General features: G+C 39.8%; 2 protein-coding genes across 2 annotated transcripts in view; one reads left to right on the forward strand and one right to left on the reverse strand.

The window, feature by feature from the left end:
• The first annotated feature begins 1681 nt into the window (after positions 1-1681).
• LOC104525099 (caveolae-associated protein 4) lies at positions 1682-2563 on the forward strand. Its single transcript, XM_010168164.2, has one exon. It carries the CDS (start codon positions 1682-1684, stop codon positions 2360-2362), a length of 681 nt encoding a protein of 226 aa, XP_010166466.1. The 3' UTR covers positions 2363-2563.
• Positions 2564-5742: 3179 nt separating this feature from the next.
• LOC104525098 (dynein heavy chain 8, axonemal) overlaps positions 5743-16002 on the reverse strand; it is a 30122-nt gene continuing 19862 nt past the window's right edge. Inside the window, exons 4-6 of the mRNA XM_010168163.2 lie at positions 12898-13106; positions 7784-8005; positions 5743-6439 (exon numbers count right to left, since the gene is read on the reverse strand). Of these exons, the coding sequence (XP_010166465.1) occupies positions 6221-6439; positions 7784-8005; positions 12898-13106 (650 nt within the window). The 3' untranslated portion in view covers positions 5743-6220. The remainder of the gene's footprint in view (positions 6440-7783; positions 8006-12897; positions 13107-16002) is intronic.

A 16002-nucleotide genomic window follows, 5' to 3' on the forward strand; every position in this document is an offset into this window, starting at 1 on the left:
ATTCTGCTGTAATCAATGCAACATAACTCATCCCTATTTTTTCTAAGCATTAACAACTATTTTACTAGAGGGTTTTTAATGAAGCCAAGGCATAATGACAGACTCTTAAGTGGACTTTATCTGCCAAATAGCTTAATGTATTTTATATATTGCTAGTACTCTGTAAAATAACATTAAACATGACTTGCTACTAATAAGTCACTGTGAAAATGACAAGACATCTTTTTATCCGGAAATCAGTTCACAGCAAAATATTCAGTAAGACTGACCCATTCTTTATGTGTTCACAACTTTTAATATCTCTCCTATTTCCTGCATTAAGATAATAATATTAGGGATAGAGGCCAGACACTGTCATGCCTCAGAAATCAGCTAAAGTAGTTACTACTAATGGGAAACAGCTTATAGAAGTTTTATATAGCTGTTGTATGTGACTGCACCCTAAAGAGCTGCTCCTCCTGGGAGAAGAGCACATGCACACGCACATAAATAGCTACTAGGGAGGAAGGGGCTGGCATTGTCCATCTCGTACACCTTCTACAAGTCATGGCTTTTCTACTCTGCATACACTAGTACTTCTACATGGAAATGACTCACTGACAAAGCCACAAATTTACAATTGTCCATGCAGACAGCAGTCTTCAGATCAAGGGATCAACTCTCTTAGGAGATTCTCCCTGTTCAGGTAAATTGTACTACTGAATCTGTCCATTACCACAGGCTTTTTTCCTTTTTTTTTTTTCTGCACATCCTTAACCACTAAGTGATTCTTGGTAAACTGTTTACTACGGACAGCTTTAGAAAGTCTTCTGTGTGTCTGAGTGTTGAGCCTCTAGCAGTCTTCCTTTGGAGGGGCTACATAGATTCCTAGTGCTAGATAGCTAGAACAGTCACCACTTACAAGCATGCAGCTAATATGTATAATATAAATATCTAATGCACATGCTCATGCAGGTCACCAAACTCACCACAGGAGACAGAGGTGCTTGCTCTGGGTCATTCATATTTTTCCATACGGAATAAGACAAGTTCATCTCAGCAATGGTGTAGGTGCTGTGTGAATTCTATGGAATTGGGTCTAGCAAATAATATCTCATTCCTTTAGTGACTTTGTCCCCTTGTGGAGTCAGCACATGTAAGTTAATATGTTAGGGTTCATCCCCTTTTGGGCAGCAACAGAAATGTTTGCTAAGTTCCAGTTAGTCAAAAATGTGCAATTGTCTTGGTGACAGTAAAGGCCTGAAGCTACTGGTCTCATTGAGGCACTCATTTGGAGAGTGTACAGCTGACACAAGCACAAGAGCAGTCTACTTTTATTGGTGAGGAATAATGATCTAGGTCCAATCTCTGAGTAACAGATCTGCTTTAAAAAAAAACCCCAACAAACCAAACCCTAGACTAATCTGCTCTGAAAACCATTTGGGGCCAGTACACATAGGACCATGGCATTAATTAGTTTCAGGTGGAATCACACTGAAAGGAAATCTTTAATCAGGCATAATGTCTTTATAGAAGTTGTCAAAGGTTTCTTCTGCTGTTTGTGTTCTGTATAGATCACATATGATGGTGCAAGCCTACCTTACTTTGTTACAATATTGTATTTCTGTTAGCATTCATTAACTACAAACCAACAAACAAAAGTGCATGAATCACCATCCTTTTAAAACACACTTGCTGGAAGATGACTCTGTGCTTTCATTCACAGGAGGAATCCGAGTGTCCTTCATCTCTCTCTGTTATCAAAGAGAGGACAGCAGGTGAAACTCTAGAGGATGATTTCTTCCCACCTGATGATCTCTCTTCTGATGAAGAATACTATATCGAAGAAAGCAAAGCAACCCAGTTCAAGAAATCAGGTATGAGGCGCATAGATGATATCAAAAAGGCATTTTCAAGGGAAAATATCCAAAAGACAAGACAAAATTTTGGCAAGAAGGTAAACAGGCTTCGAACTAGAATAGTGACCCCTGAGAGGAGAGAGAGGATCAGGCAGTCAGGAGAGAGACTGAAACAATCTGGAATAAGGATCAAGAAAACCATTTCACAAGCTGCCCCAACGAAGGAGACATTCAAGATCCATAAAAAAAATAAAGAACGAACAGGAGCCGAAGGTCAAGAGGGGATCCAGGAAGCTGGTGTGCACATCGCCTCTGAGCTCGCAGCAGCAGAGCCCTTCACTGAAGAAATCTCTTACACAGAAGTGATCACTAAAGTAAAGAAAGACAAGAATAGTGCAACAAAAGGTGCTACCCAGTCAACTGAAAAGGGAGTGAAAATCCCAGAAGTCGTTCTTAAGCAGGAAGGAAAAGAAGGAGGAGGAGGTGATGATGTCCCTTTGCTGGACTTAAAACAATCAGCGTAAGGAATCAGTTAGCAAACATAACGTATTATCCTTACTGAACAAGAGGTAACACAGTATGTACGCACTCAGCTTTAGAAAAATGTGTGTATAAGTTTTATATCACAAAACGTGTTGGTGGTGTTCTGTCATTTACACGGGTGTCTGTAGTGTTGTCTTCTTGACAAAAGCCAAGCCATGCAAACTGAGTGAAGGGGCTCCCCCTCTGTCGTGCAGCGCACTCTCTTTAGTTTTACGTACAACAGTATAAAAATTATTTCTATTAACTTACACCAACTCCTCTAATCTGAAAACAATAACAATGCTATGACTTCATTTTAGCAAAAGGAAGAACTGTGGAAGATGTCCCTTTAGTTATACAAATCTTTATGTTTAAGGGCCCTCACTGAAACAGTAGCAGGAGGAAATTCTTGCTTTATCCAGGGTGTGACAAAATGTGACAGGTTTTTGAGTAAACTGTATTTCTTCTCTGTGGAAAAGAGGAGCTCCTGAAATGACTAAAGATTATTTTCAGAGTTCTGGAAGAGGAAGGTTTGATGTACATAAGCAATGCATTTTCTGCACTTACAGAGTAAGAATAAAAAAGCAGAAGACACATTAAATATGGAATAGCAGGAGGCAAAGAGAATGAGTTATTGTACTCATGTTTTGGAAAGATGTGATTATGAGAAAGGCAACGGTATGAAGCTGTAAAAGAGGAATAAGATAATTGCATGGGTTCTGGAGAAATAGAGAAAAAAAAAATTGAATATTGCAACTGAAGTTTCCTAAAGATCTTTTAAAGAATTGTTTCTGTATCCAGAGGATCACAGGGCTCATGAACATAACTGACCGGACAAGGGAATTGTTTTGTTTTCCATTCTCTGTGCTTTTTCTGAACTTCACTGCAATTAAAATCTGTTCTACAAAGCTGCTGAAGTACAGGGCCAATCCATAACCCAATTCTTTGTTTCCTATCATCATCATTATTGACCAGCCACAGCCTCAGGGATTATGAGACAGACACCCTTTGGAGTATGGAATGCTGTTTATTTGCAAGACTCAGGAGCCAGTGCCCTGACATCAGATATGTTTGTAAACACGACCGCTACACTGACATGGGGTGCAGGACTGCATTGCTCTCTTCATTCTTAAACAGAGTTGCCTTCAAAGCACTTAGGTAAAGCAATGTTAGTCACTGCCATGTGCGTGAAACTTGTACAATATTGCCAAAAGTTGTATGATTGTATTTAATATCTCAGATTCATTTTAACAGCAGAGCATAACTTGGTTATCTATATACATTGTTTGAGGACTCCCAGCTAATTGTTAATCTACAATTTAAATATAACTAGTTTGCTTTCAAATATTCTGCCTGCCAGTTCTTTCATTTAGTCTGGTGTTCATCACATTTGAAGTGAAACTGCTTTAGCAATAGCAACTAGGGAACACTCGTTGGGGAAGGTCAATGTTATACTACGTCAATGACATTTCAAATCAAATTATTGTTGTCACATTCAGCAGCTCCGCTGAATGGAAGGGCAGGACAGGGCAAGAGAGGGAAACAGGGAGAGGAAGACATTTCTCTCAACAGTAATGTGTACATCTCCACTGTACTGTAATTACATACAAATAGAATAAAAGGTTTTGCTTATAGGATAGGTTGTAGTTTTTGGTTGGTTTTTTACTAGTTATAGGAAGTCTTTTCTGGAACCAGGCAACTGCATATTCTTCTTCCAGTTCCGTATAAAACTGTAGCTATCTTCAGTGAAATACTGTATGATTTGACTGGTTCTTCTGTAAGTTGGCCTGTGTTCTCTTCTGCAAGATTTGATGTTTTCCTAAACTGACAAACAGGGTTTAGTTATTGAAATGAAGATGTCAAAGTTCGAAGAAGCTATTTCTTTGCATTTTTATACAGCAGAACACTTAAGTTCTGCTAGAACATAATTGCCTATAGATTTTCTTTATATAGCATTTAATTTTCTCATTTTACTTGACAAAGGAATTGATGCAGTTTCCATGAAGCTTATCATGTAGCACTGCATATGACTTCTATCCAATTTATTTTTTTTAATGTTTACTTCTAACTTCAATTGTTCAGAGGATGTTTTATTTTCATAGCAAGCAGTGAGTTCTTCAGATGTTCGAAGTATTTCAAATTATGCTCTTCATTTTAAGTTATTATCAATGTTACCAAATTGAATTTTACATGTACCAAAAGATCAAAGTTAATTTACTCCATATCCCCTCATATGGGTAGGGGATAGGGAGAACATTATGATTTTCAACCTCAAATTCTATACAACAGCACAGCCTTTTGCTGCTTGAAGTCCCCCTTATCTTTTTCATAATTTCCAAGAGCAATGATCTTGAAGTTCTATCCTTCACCCTTCTTGGAAACAAAATTCTCAATGAAATGGGTTGATGTACATCACTACTGCAGGGAGACCTGCTGAATATTGTTTGAACAGGTGGTTTCCCTCGGTAAGATAATCTCACTGGCACTGCATGTGAAACAAGTGCTTCTCCCAGCTCAGTGGGAGAAAGGGACCCTGTTCATGTTGGCTCTGTTTTCCAAGAAGAAATCTGGCACTTTCTGCTTAGTTGTGGGTGGGAGTGTGAATATCAAACTTCTTCACAGAAAGAGCCCTGCAATTGCTGACTGCAGAGTAAAACTGGTTATGGTAAAGGATGAACTACTTTCTTGGACACCAGCTGAAAAGAAATTGAAGTGTTCATACAAAAATGGAAAGTGTTTACACGAAGAAAAAAGTAATAAACAAAGCACTTGCTTCTTTCATAACATCCATCAGCAATTTCTTTTGCTTTGAATCTGTGCTACTGAAAAAAGCCGAACATGTTTTTCTGCCAATAGCTATATGTCTATTAAAAGAGAAGTAGCAATCACCCTTCAATTACAAGGTAGACAGCAATGGTGGTAACAAACAAAAATTACTTTGAGCATTTCAGGTGAATCTACTCCCAGAAATGGCCTGTGTGTCTTCTACTTTTTTTCACCTATAAATAAATATAGGTGAAAATAAAATAAAAGAAAATAACAAAAAGCAGTTTAGAGGTTTGAGTTTGCAGGATTCAGGCACTAATGCCAGTGGAGCGAAACTGGTGTTTGGATGAGTTTACTCTGAGAAGAGTTTCAAAACTTCTCACTAATAATGAGGGGGTGTGCACATCTTCTTTATAATGGGATATACATTTAGAAATTAATTAGTATATGCAAAAGCCACTACTTGTGCAAAGATAAACTCACCTGTATGACTTCTATGATCATTAGCATAAAAATGTGACTATTCAAGAAAATGGTAGGGTAGCATCTATTTGTGAAACCACCCAGTAACTTTAGAAATGCAAAATCAAAGGAACTGTGCATTGGAATACATACAGATAAACATAAAGTTTTACCATACGATTAATTCACTTGTCATTACAATTTTAGTAATGCTATGGATGATAAGTTTTTAACTACGAAGTTGAATTTAAAAAGAATTATATTATGAAGAAGTCTTGTATTAAGAAGAAAAGAGAACATCTACAAAAGAACCACTATAAATGTTAGAGCAGCTGTCACTAAGATAAGCACTTTTTTCCTAGTTTTTTCATTATGAGCAAGCTTGTAACAGTTGCCAAATTTTACACCTGCAACTGTTTTCCCTCTGATATTCCCAGGTTAAATACACTTAGCATTTGCTGCCAATGGAGTAAACTGATCTATGTGTAATCAACACAACCTCAATATGTCACTTGTTAATTCCCGTATGCTTATGAGAAGGTAGCCACCACTTTGCAAATAACAACAGAAGTCCTACTGGCTGCAGATTAATCTTCCTAGGTTGTTCTTTCTTTATAGCTATCTGTTGGTCCTTATTTTGAATTGCAGAGCAGTGCAACTCCCCGTAAAGTCCAATGATCGGGATTCTTCACTGTTTTCAGATACAAAGAGAAAATGTATGTCAGATCTGTTCTCCGAGGCTTTTTGTAGACAGGGCAGGAGTACACACTTCCTTGTTGCTTCTTCGGGTCATGTAGTGCTGTTGTGCTAACAGCATACACATGGACTACAGGAAGACTTGTGAACAGCACCTGAAAATGTTCAAACAGACACGGGGCTCAGCATTAGAGAAGCAGGACAGGGTGTCTGAACTCCAAATGCTGGAACTAGATTCAGTGATGGCCTTCAGCCAGCAAGATCACCTCAGCAGAGGTACACGTGAAAACACAGTTCCTATGCTCAGTACCACACTGACCCTAACTTTAAGCCAGTGGCAGCTCAGGGACAATGGACATCAAGAAGCCTAGAAGGAAAAGAAAGCAGCAGAAGCCTGGAAAACTGCATGCCATGGAAGTACATGGAAAATCAACTGGGTGGTTCTAGGAGGGAGAGAGACCATTGTCTTTTTTCCCATCCTTTCCCCACCTCCTGTTCCCTGAATGGTAGGACTGGAGCTACAAAGGCCAAGATGCTTTTAGCAAGCCTCCTTGTTACCTCTACACTGCTGGTGGCAGAGCTTTAAAGATCCAAGATGCCTCTTAGGTATTTAATCAGACCAGATCCCTTGAGGTCTTCCAGCAATATAAAGTATTCATTGTCCAGGGGGAAAAAAAAGACCCAAACCCAAGAGCAACATGGAGGCTTGCTGAAAACTCTAGAGCACTTGAGTAAACTCCATGTTTAAAGGTGTCTTTTGACAAACCAGGCAACAGCTGTTAACAGAAGCTATAGCTAGCAAGGTTTGGTTTGGAAAAGTTTGTTCTCAGCCAGACACGGAAGTGTTTTACCGATGGAGAGGAATTACTTCAACTCCAATTCCAAGACAGTCATCACTGGTTTAGAAAAAGTTTACCAGTGCAGACAGTGGCTGCTTTCCCTGGGCAGTGACCGCAGCATCTAATCAGTACAGCATCTAATCACTACTCCATAGCTAGGTTTTAAATCTGCTCAGTCACATCAGTAAAATGTAATTCCATGCATGGATAACTGATCATAAGCCTAGAATACTATTCCTCCTATTCAAAAACAAGTGCCAGGGATTTCTAGTCATCCAAACACTGACCTCCACAGCAGCTGTCTTCAGACCCAATCCTGAGCTTTGGAAGCTGTGATAGGGTCCCACTTGGTCAGTGAAACAAAGGCTGACTACGGGTTGCACGGTTTTATTCAAAAAATAGCTATGCTTCTAGGGCCCTTGAAGCCAAGGAGCCTGGCATCTGGTCTGCTTTAGTGCAGCAACCTAAATTCATTTTCTGACAGAAGTCTTTTTTGTTTGGTTCTGTTGGGTAAACACCCCGTCCTCTTCCCAGCCCTGCCAGTGTTTTACCCTCCAAAAGCTGTTGTGAAACCACTGCTGCGGGCACTCAAAATACTGCTTGGTGTTCTCTGAGCACACCATACTATGCCACAGGCAGCCATGCTCACTTGATCCTTACCTTTGGTGCTGACTCGACCAGCTTACTGTTTTTGCGGTCCCAACCTGCCCCTTCAAGGAAAAGGCCGTATATGTAAACCCCACCAATGTCAGTAGGAGGAGGGCCAGCAACATCTTCTTTCATCATCTTGGTCACTTCATTGTGTAAAACAACGCTGTCGAGCGCCCATCCTTTTGCTAAATTCATGCGAGTTGTCTCTTGCCTCATAGCAGTTAAGAATCCCTAAGGAGATGGAATATGACATAGAGTGTTTTAATACTTGAATTTGACCCATTTAAAACTTTTTTCTATATCATACTGACATCAGCAGTATAAAACCTCATCCCACAGAATTTGATCTGTGTACTAAACTAAATTCAGTTGTGTAAATCCAGTGCTCTCCTACATTTTCCCAGTACCATACTTTCTTAATATACTTGATGGGCATGTGTTGGTGCTAAGAAGCCACCAAATTGGCTTATTTAACATATCAGAAGCTACGTGTACAATTCACCTCACCTCACGTGTATTTTACAGCCAGCTAAATGGAAAGAGGTTTACAAGGCTGCCAGATTAATGTGTTTTGTGAGGTTGCAAATACAGGTAATTGCTAAGCCACAAATAACACTGGTATTTCATGTGCTATATTACTCACTTTTTCTCATACCAACATTGTAAAATTGCTTTTCAGTCAACAAATTGTGAAGCATTTTACAGAATACAAATGAAGTACGTACTGGAACCATGCAATTAAATAGCAAAATGCCTCTGCCACTTCGCTCAGTGCCTTAAAATACTACAATAACGTACTGTTGTAGACAGCAGCAAGATAGACTCACAGTATTTCAGCAGCACAGAATGAAACTCTGTTCTAAAGAGCTACAATCTCATGATATGGTTAGAAGCTATCACAAGACAAGCCAGGCTGAAGATGCTGGTTGGCTTTTCTCATGTAGCTGTCCGTGTGCACGCACACACTGCTGTACATGGGACATACCTTAGTCCTAAGAGACAGGAGGGTGTAGACTGTTTTGCACTTTCAGTGGAGATGCTGTGGATGTGCACCATATTTTTCCCTATGGAAACTCATTTGCATAGCTACACGATGAATGAATAAAACACAAAAATTGAAGATGCCAGAGCAAGAGGGACTTACTGAGAAGGACAACTAGGAAGGAAGAAGTTTCAGGACAGATTTCAGAGCAGAGAAAGAAGGTGTCTAGAGACAGAGATGGGAGAATACAGAGCCACGTGGGGAGCACACAAAGGTGGGTGTTAGAGAGCCAACAGCACTTTGGCTGTTGGCTTCCTACTTCTCCTGTAGGAAGAAATCAGGAGCAATGAGGGAACTGAACAAGCTTTTTCTTTTTCTTCAGTATTCACAGTGCAAGATGCTCTGTTGAGCTACTGTTAGGCCCAAATGAATGGAAAGAAGATGCTGAAACATGAGCACATTGGTCTACTGAATGCAGGGGCCAATCTCAGGCTGCTGGGACTGGAGTGCTTGTTGCATCTGCTAAGCACTTTGCAGCTATGCAATACCCTTCAAGTTATGAGAACACGAGATGACATTCATGAACTCAGATGTTTCAGTTAACTGACATTGCTCGCTTCTCATTAATATCATTCCAGAGACCTCAGGACAAGTGTTTTAAAGAGGTTTTGTGATAGCACAGATAATTGTAATTGTGTTTGAAGTAGTTGAGAACTCTAGCATATAGCTAAGGGAGACAGGATTAAAGGCCAAGTTCTTCTATCAGAAATGCCTTTAAATGAAAGCAGAATCCTTGTAGTTAATTTGTGGAATTTTAATTTGTAGAAACATGATAGCACCAATAGTTTAAAATACATGAAGTGTTCACTGCCAGAAGGCCCCACAGGGCTACTGGATCCCAGATAAGCTGAAATATTAAAGAAAGAAGAGCCTGAAGAGGACAGGACAGAGCAATGACTGTATTAAGGGAATCAGTTCAAAGGCACAGTGGAAACATTAGAATAAAAGATCGGAGCTATGAGTTGTCCTCAGGGATAAGATTTAGACTGCAGACTATTCTTACAGAGATGGCAGGACCTATATGCTGTCTGCAATGGGACTTGTGACACTTATCTGTTCATTTGAATGAATCCTAGACAGTCTTTAAAGTCTACAGCTGTGAGCTGGAGGCCCAGCTGGGTATTTCAGAGTGGGTGGATGGCACATTAAACAGCAAGAAAGAATCAAGTGGCTTGAAGTGCCACTGTATGGCTGAGGGCTTGGCTCCCACCAAAGCCCTCTGTCAGGGACATAATGGACCACTTGCCATGATTATTTTTGATTTCTGTTAATCTTTGCCCTTTTTTGTTTTGTTTGTATGTTTGGGGGCTTTTGGGGGAAGAGGGAGCGTGTTGACATTTCAGAAACAGGGAAAATAAATTATTTTCTTCACCCGCCTTTTCCTGAACTTCTCTCTGCCCTGCTCACTGAAAGCTGCTAAAGCTTCATGCCTTTGCCTTCTAACAACCCATGCAAAATAACTCTGAACCTTCTAGTGAGGGAGAAGCAGGCACCCATGAAAACTATGACAAGAAATATGGAAATCAGTTAAGTCTATTGCTTTCACAATCATATTCTCTCCTTTATCTTGCTTAGGAGGTTCCTTGTTTGTCATTTATGTTGCAGTTTCTACAATGAGCAAATTATGGCAGGTTTACTAGAATTAAGTGGGCACTGAGGAATGGAGGCATTGTACTTCATATTCTCATTAGTATTCACATTGTTTGGCATCTAAGGGTCTTAGAAATAGGCTGAGGGTTCATTATGCTAAGTACTATACAACCGGAAAGACAGTTCTGCCTCACAGGGCTTAAAGTCCATATACAGGACAAGTGACAGCAACTGGATACAGAAATGCAAACAAGGAAACTATAAAACAGTATCAGCCACAACATGGAAATTGGGAGGTAGAAATGAGATATGCATAGTGTCAAGTTTTTTGAGGAAAAAAAATCCAGTAACATCAGATTAACTTTGAGGGGGGAGGAAAATTCCTGGCACTTCTTGTTTTGTTCACCCCAGTTATCTTGTCCCAGTGCAGACACACACAGGGAACCAGGTTTATTTTACCAGAAGCCTGAGCCTGCTCTCATTTGTATCACTATAAATAAAGATTAACTTCTGTGAAATTACTGAATTTATCCTTGTGTATAAACAGTCCAAGAGAAGGCAGAGTCAGGTCCTATATTACTTTTTATTACCAGAATGCCTCATTCCCCCAGTGCTATAAATCTACTTTATTGTCTTGTGTTATCCATGGCATTTATCCACTGACTATAAACCAGTGAGATCTATGCAAGTAGGCAAATTACAAATTACTTAGGAGCTGCATTTCATCTCACAAATGAAAGGATTTTTCTGACAGTTTCTCTGGTATTACAAACAAGCTATTAGAGCTGCAGCACTAATATTTCACCTCAACTTGTTTAAGATGAAAATAAATTTTCTTAACATACGAAATACTGATTTTAAACACAGCAATATAACTCTTAACAAAATAATAGCTAATTAAATAGAAAAGGATTCTTTACTCAGGTGAATTTTTTCTAGAATAAGCCACTCTCACAGCCTGGGTTACAGAAAATGAAGACTTTAACCATAACTATCTGATTCTTAAGCTTGTGGTTGTCAGCACAAGTATTTTTTTAAATCAGGTGAGCACATCTCATTCTTGGAGTTTTTGTCTCTGCACACTATGTATGTAGGGACTTTTAGAACTACGTGTTATGAAGTGTTTAATTTTTGTATTTCTGGAGGCTTTCTCACTTATTTTGGTCTATTAAATCACAACCTGTTTGGGGACATTTTACTCTGAGTAATTGGCAGATTTTTTTGAGAAATCCAGATGTATGGATCCAAAAAAATGGAGGATGCCCAATTTGGGCTGGCAAAATTTCAGAACTGACACAACCCCAAAACACAAAAAAAACCATAAAATGGCCAGTACAAAATCTGTATCAGCTCTTGTTCACCTGTAGTGCAAAAGCAAACACCAACAAAACCAAAAGCCTATTAAGGTTGCATCCAATCTGATCATTGCAAAAATTCAAATATTTTAGAATGCCACTATCAATGTGTTGCTAAAAAAACACGTATGGAAGCATAATCATTTTATTAGAACTCCTACTCCTCTCCCTCATTTCTTCGGGGACCCTTTGCTCAGTGATTCTGTGACCACACTTCCATGCTATAAAGTGGTATCAGTAGACAGCTGACACAGATAGGATAGATGATAGATGGGTATTTCCCAGCAGTAGTCCTAGAGAATATTTGCCACTGTTGCTTTCTCTATTCTAGGCAGCTGTTTCAGATAGCTTTTGCATTGCTATCAAGTACTGAGATTAAAATAGGTCTTTAAAATAGCTTTTTGCTAAGGCTTCACAGAAACCTGGTGGCTGGATACTCTCACAATGACTCACTTCCACAACTCCTACTTCCCACAAACATCTGTGAATCATAAAAAGCTTTAATGAATGTGCATAGCTGTGCAAAGAAACTACGCATCATCTAGGTATGTATACTTTACTTCTTTTAACTCTGTTCTCAGCTGTTCTCTTTTTTGTGTTTCATTTTGTGCCAGGTTTTTATTTTAGATGGTGCAGGCGAGAGGCTGTATTTTTATACGTCTCTGCAGACCAAGTCTGGCACAATTCTGGAGTGGTATAAATAACAAGCCTTTCATTTCAAGGAACTGATTTGCAAGGGTTGAGAGCCAAGTCCAAATCTCTTCTTCCTATGTCAAAGTTTTGAAACTTACCTTGTTTTGTACTCAAAGGAATTTTCATACAATGAATGAAAAACAGATTACTGGAACAGAGGAGGTAAAAAAGGAGGACAACAGTGAAATGTGAAAAGATGTACTTACCTAATTTCCACACTACAATTGAAGCAACCAGAGGATGCATTCCATTATTTCAGTAATATTATTTTGGTCTAGCAAAAATTTCTTCAATGGATGTTGAAGTTAATTTATCCTACATTTATGCTAAAAATTGAATTTAGATTGCGTTTTGTATAGTCACGATTGAGTCAGCTTGAAATTCTCTTAAGGTCAGATTTAACTGTTACATAGGAGATAGAAAGATCAATCTGACAATTTTACCTGTGGATTAAAGAAGCCTGTCATCCAGAACTGATTTGGTCGGCCATCCTGCAGCCAACTGCTGAACTGCTGGTTTCTTTCAAGAAGCTCGGTAAACCAAAATCCTAAAGTAGTTGACTCCCAAGAAATCCTAAACCATAGTTTTGGAATTCTAGCATCATATATATTATCTAAAGCATCTTGCAATTCTTCTGACATAATTATGGTTCCTGGAAGATAAGGAAAACATTCAGAATGAATTGTCCCCTAGCTTGGAAAGGCAATTAAAACTTCCAAATGACATTCTGAGACTCCTAAATCCTCTTTTGTTGTGCTTTAATTGCACACCTGTTGCATTAAAGTCTTATCAGTTTGCAGTTAATTTGCTCAGACTTAGAAGACTTGATTCAAAGTTAAAGGTGACAAGATAAATGATATTTCTTCTGTTATTTTGATCAGAAATAAAGAGGGGTTTTTTTAAACAACTCATTCTCCCTCACACATAATATTTATGTTCATTATATTCACACTGTGTTTGGAATGTGATTAATCACTTAAATTTTTCTTTTTATATATTTCAGTGGTTCCCACATATATGATCAATGAAAGGGATACACTGTGTAAATCATCTATATCCTAAGCATGTACTGACAGTGATTATATTCATTAAATTCACTGTTATTAATGATAACTTTGTACATTTCCATTATCAAGATTCCCAGTGGGAAAGCAGTATGTAGAATAAACCTAGAGGAAAGATTATTAGATATACTTTTTGGCAGTGGCAGTGAGTACTCTCATATTCCGCACATACTACTGCTGCCTCCATTGAAATATTGGTATTTACTAAGACAATGATTTTTCAGTGACACTCACCATTCCATTTGCCAGAAGTTCCTACATCTTATCAGTTTGTACTATCAATAGTGCTGAAAGCTGGCACATGGCCGTGCCTCAGGATGTCTTCTGTATTCCAGCTAAAATATTTTAAATTATAGAAACTGGTCTTGTAGCTCCCATTCTAATTAAATGTTAATGCAATACCAATATTCAATGCCTTGTCATATACACAACTGCTGTAATTGCCACAAGGATTACATGAGATGCCAAACAGAAGTAGGTAGCTTCCACCACAGAATATGTGAAGGAAAGGGAAGTGGCCTGGGAGACTGCAAACACGAGCTGCAGTTGCCCATCCAAACATATCTGTGTAGAAATGCAGCCTGTAATAAGTAAGCATTTCAAGTCCTTCCCTTCCATTGAGGTTGGCAGGTCCCCAGTTCAGAGGAAGGAGAAGAATATCCAGAAACCAAACACCAGCTTTTAATTTAGAAGAATGCAGTGGCTACCCTAAACATTTGTACAGCAGTGTGTGCAAACATGGTACTTTCTGCTATATATCAATGGCAAATAGGCTTCCTTCTCTTCTAGCAGGTGATGACTTGCTTTCATTTATACACATCTCTTTTTGTGCAACAAGTGCTATGAGAAAACTGTCAACTTTTACAAAACCATAAATATTAAAAATACTTCCTATCCTGCTCTGGTGGTTTGACCTTGGCTGGATGCCAGGTGCCCACCAAAGCCACTCCATCACTCCCCTCCTCAGCTGGACAGTGGAGAGAAAATATAAAAAAAGGCTTGTGGGTCAAGATAAGGAAAGGGATAGATCATTCACCAAGTAATGTCATGGGCAAAACAGACTCAACTTGGGGAAATTAGTTTAATTAATTACCAATCAAATCAGAGTAGAATAAAGTGGAATAAAACCAAATCTTAAATCACCTTCCCTCCACCCCTCCCTTCTTCCTCGGCTTAACTTCACTCCCAAATTCTCTACCTCCTCCCCACAGCAATGTGGAGGACAGGGAATTGAGGTTGTGGTCAGTTCATAACATGTAGTCTCTGCTGCTCCTTCCTCTTCCGCTGCTCCATTGTGGGGTCCCTCTCACGTAAGACACTCCTCTATGAACTTCTTCAACATGGGGTCCCTCCCATGGGCTGCAGTTCTTCTCGAACTGCTTCAGCAAGGGTCCTTTCCAATGGGGTGCAGTCCTTCAGGAAGGGACTGCTCCAGCGTGGGTCCCCCCACGGGGTCACAAGTCCTGCCAGCAAACCTGCTCTGGCGTGGGTTTTTCTCTCTCCACGGGGCCACAGGTCCTATGAGGAGCCTGCTCCAGCACTGGCTTCCCATGGGGTCACAGCCTTCTTCACGCATCCACCCTCTCCAGGGTGGAGTCCTCCACAGGCTTCAGGTGGACATCTGGTCCAACATTGCACTCCCATGGCCTCAGGGGGAGTCCTCCACAGGCTTCAGGTGGACATCTGGTCCACCATTGACCTCCATGGGCTTCAGGGGGACAGCCTGCCTCACCATGGTCTTCACCACAAGTTACAGGGGAATCTCTGTTCCGGCACCTGGAGTACCTTCTTCCCCTACTTCTTCAGTGGCCTTGGTGCCTGCAGAGTTGTTCCTCTCACCTCTTCTCACTCCTGTCTCTGGTTGCATTTGCTGTTTGTGCAGCAACTTTTTCACCTTCTTAGTTATGTTATCCCAGAAGGGCTACCACCATTGCTGATGGCCTCAGCCTTGACCAATGGCAGGTTCATCTTGGAGCCGGCTGGCATTGGCTGTGTCAGACATGGGGGAAGCTTCTCGCAGCTTCTCACAGAAGGCACCCTGGTAGCCCCCTCACTATCAAAACCTTACCATGCAAACCCAATAGACCTTAATTCTCTGTAATGGCTTCGTAGTCAGGTTCAGAATCATGTTTTGGGATAGCTAAGAGTCTTCTATTACACAATTAATCATATTAAATCTTCTCTAACATATAAGCAAGAGCACCAACTTTTAAGAAAGAAGCCCACTGTGTCATCTCCCCTTTCCCCAAAAATATGTAATATTAGACCATATACTCTATTCACACTCTGGAGGCAGAAAAAAATGAAAAAAAAAAGTCATGCAACATATGTTGGTTTCAACTTCAGATCAGCCATAGTGAGGGTAGAAAACAAGTGAAGAGCATTCCATTTGAGTCCTGGGGATCATTATCATCCAAGAAACAAAGAACAAACCCTTTAATCTCTGGTTCTTCCTATTTTTCAGGACGATGCAGCCAACTTTGT

The sequence above is a fragment of the Antrostomus carolinensis genome, unplaced genomic scaffold, assembly GCF_000700745.2.
Source record: "Antrostomus carolinensis isolate BGI_N321 unplaced genomic scaffold, ASM70074v2 scaffold23575, whole genome shotgun sequence".
Taxonomy (NCBI): domain Eukaryota; kingdom Metazoa; phylum Chordata; class Aves; order Caprimulgiformes; family Caprimulgidae; genus Antrostomus; species Antrostomus carolinensis.